The sequence below is a fragment of the Eurypyga helias genome, unplaced genomic scaffold, assembly GCF_000690775.1.
Source record: "Eurypyga helias isolate BGI_N326 unplaced genomic scaffold, ASM69077v1 scaffold38839, whole genome shotgun sequence".
Lineage (NCBI taxonomy): Eukaryota > Metazoa > Chordata > Aves > Eurypygiformes > Eurypygidae > Eurypyga > Eurypyga helias.
In genome coordinates, this window is record NW_010272255.1 from 17,162 (window position 1) to 18,038 (window position 877).

The 877-nt window shown below is 64.8% G+C and overlaps 1 protein-coding gene across 1 annotated transcript in view; it reads left to right on the forward strand.

Annotated features, from left to right (window-relative positions):
- Positions 1 to 396, forward strand: part of LARS (leucyl-tRNA synthetase) — a gene marked incomplete at its 5' end in the record, with an annotated part of 17,516 nt that extends 17,120 nt beyond the window's left edge. Inside the window, one exon of the mRNA XM_010159076.1 lies at positions 205 to 396. Coding sequence (XP_010157378.1) covers positions 205 to 396 — 192 coding nt within the window. The remainder of the gene's footprint in view (positions 1 to 204) is intronic.
- Between the last annotated feature and the right edge of the window lie 481 nt (positions 397 to 877).

Genomic DNA, 877 nt, shown 5'->3' on the forward strand with positions numbered 1-877 from the left:
CGGGCCCCTCAGCTTTCCCAGGAGAACGATCGGACGTTGGTCTCCAAAACTCCGAGGCATAGGTAACGTTCCCTGCAGCAGGGGGTCGGGGTGTTTGGGGAAGCCAGAGGAACAGCAGTGCTCCAGGACGGAGCCTGGCGCTGCGTGGGGCCGTTGGCACCAGGAACATCTGCTCCCGACAGACAGCGCTTTCCCTCTCTGCAGGTGGTTTCCAGCGTGGGAGAGAACCTCTCCGAGGCACTGCCGCCCGTCTCACGCGTCCAGGGGAGGCAGCGGGTTTGGATGGAGCTGTCTGTCCGCATCCAGCCGGGAGCCCGTCACCTCGGGAAGGAGTTGGCGGCTGACCGAGGCATCGGGAAACCCGTTCCTTCTCGTGCCTCGTCTGCAGGTTCTTGATGAATTTGTCTCCTTTTAAAAACAAACTCCCCACCCCATGAGTTCACTCCCCCCAGCACTAGGGAAGGGCCAGGCCTGCTTCTCACCCCCTCGGGGCTGGGCTCGGGGTTTCAGCAAGGGGAGCTCTGCGGGAGCAGCCTGCTGCCGTGCCAAAGCTGTGCTTCCCTGTCACCGGGTTCGGCTCCATCCCTCGCACTGGATGCTTCGTCCCCTGAGTGTGGGACGAGCGGCTGAGGAGCGGCCCGGACAGTTGGGGACCGGAGAGTGGCGGTGTCGCCCGTGCTGGGCCGCTCCCAGGCGTCGCTCCATGCCGGCTGGACGCCCTTGCTCCACTGACGGGATGGACGTCTCCAAGGTCCCGTCCGTTTGTGCTTTCCTGGGTAGCGCCGAGGGGTGGGACCCCTTTTCCCTCTGGTCTCAAGTAGGGAGCAGAGCTGGGAGCCCCGTCCTTGGTTACCAGCAGTCGGGGGGGGGGTACGAG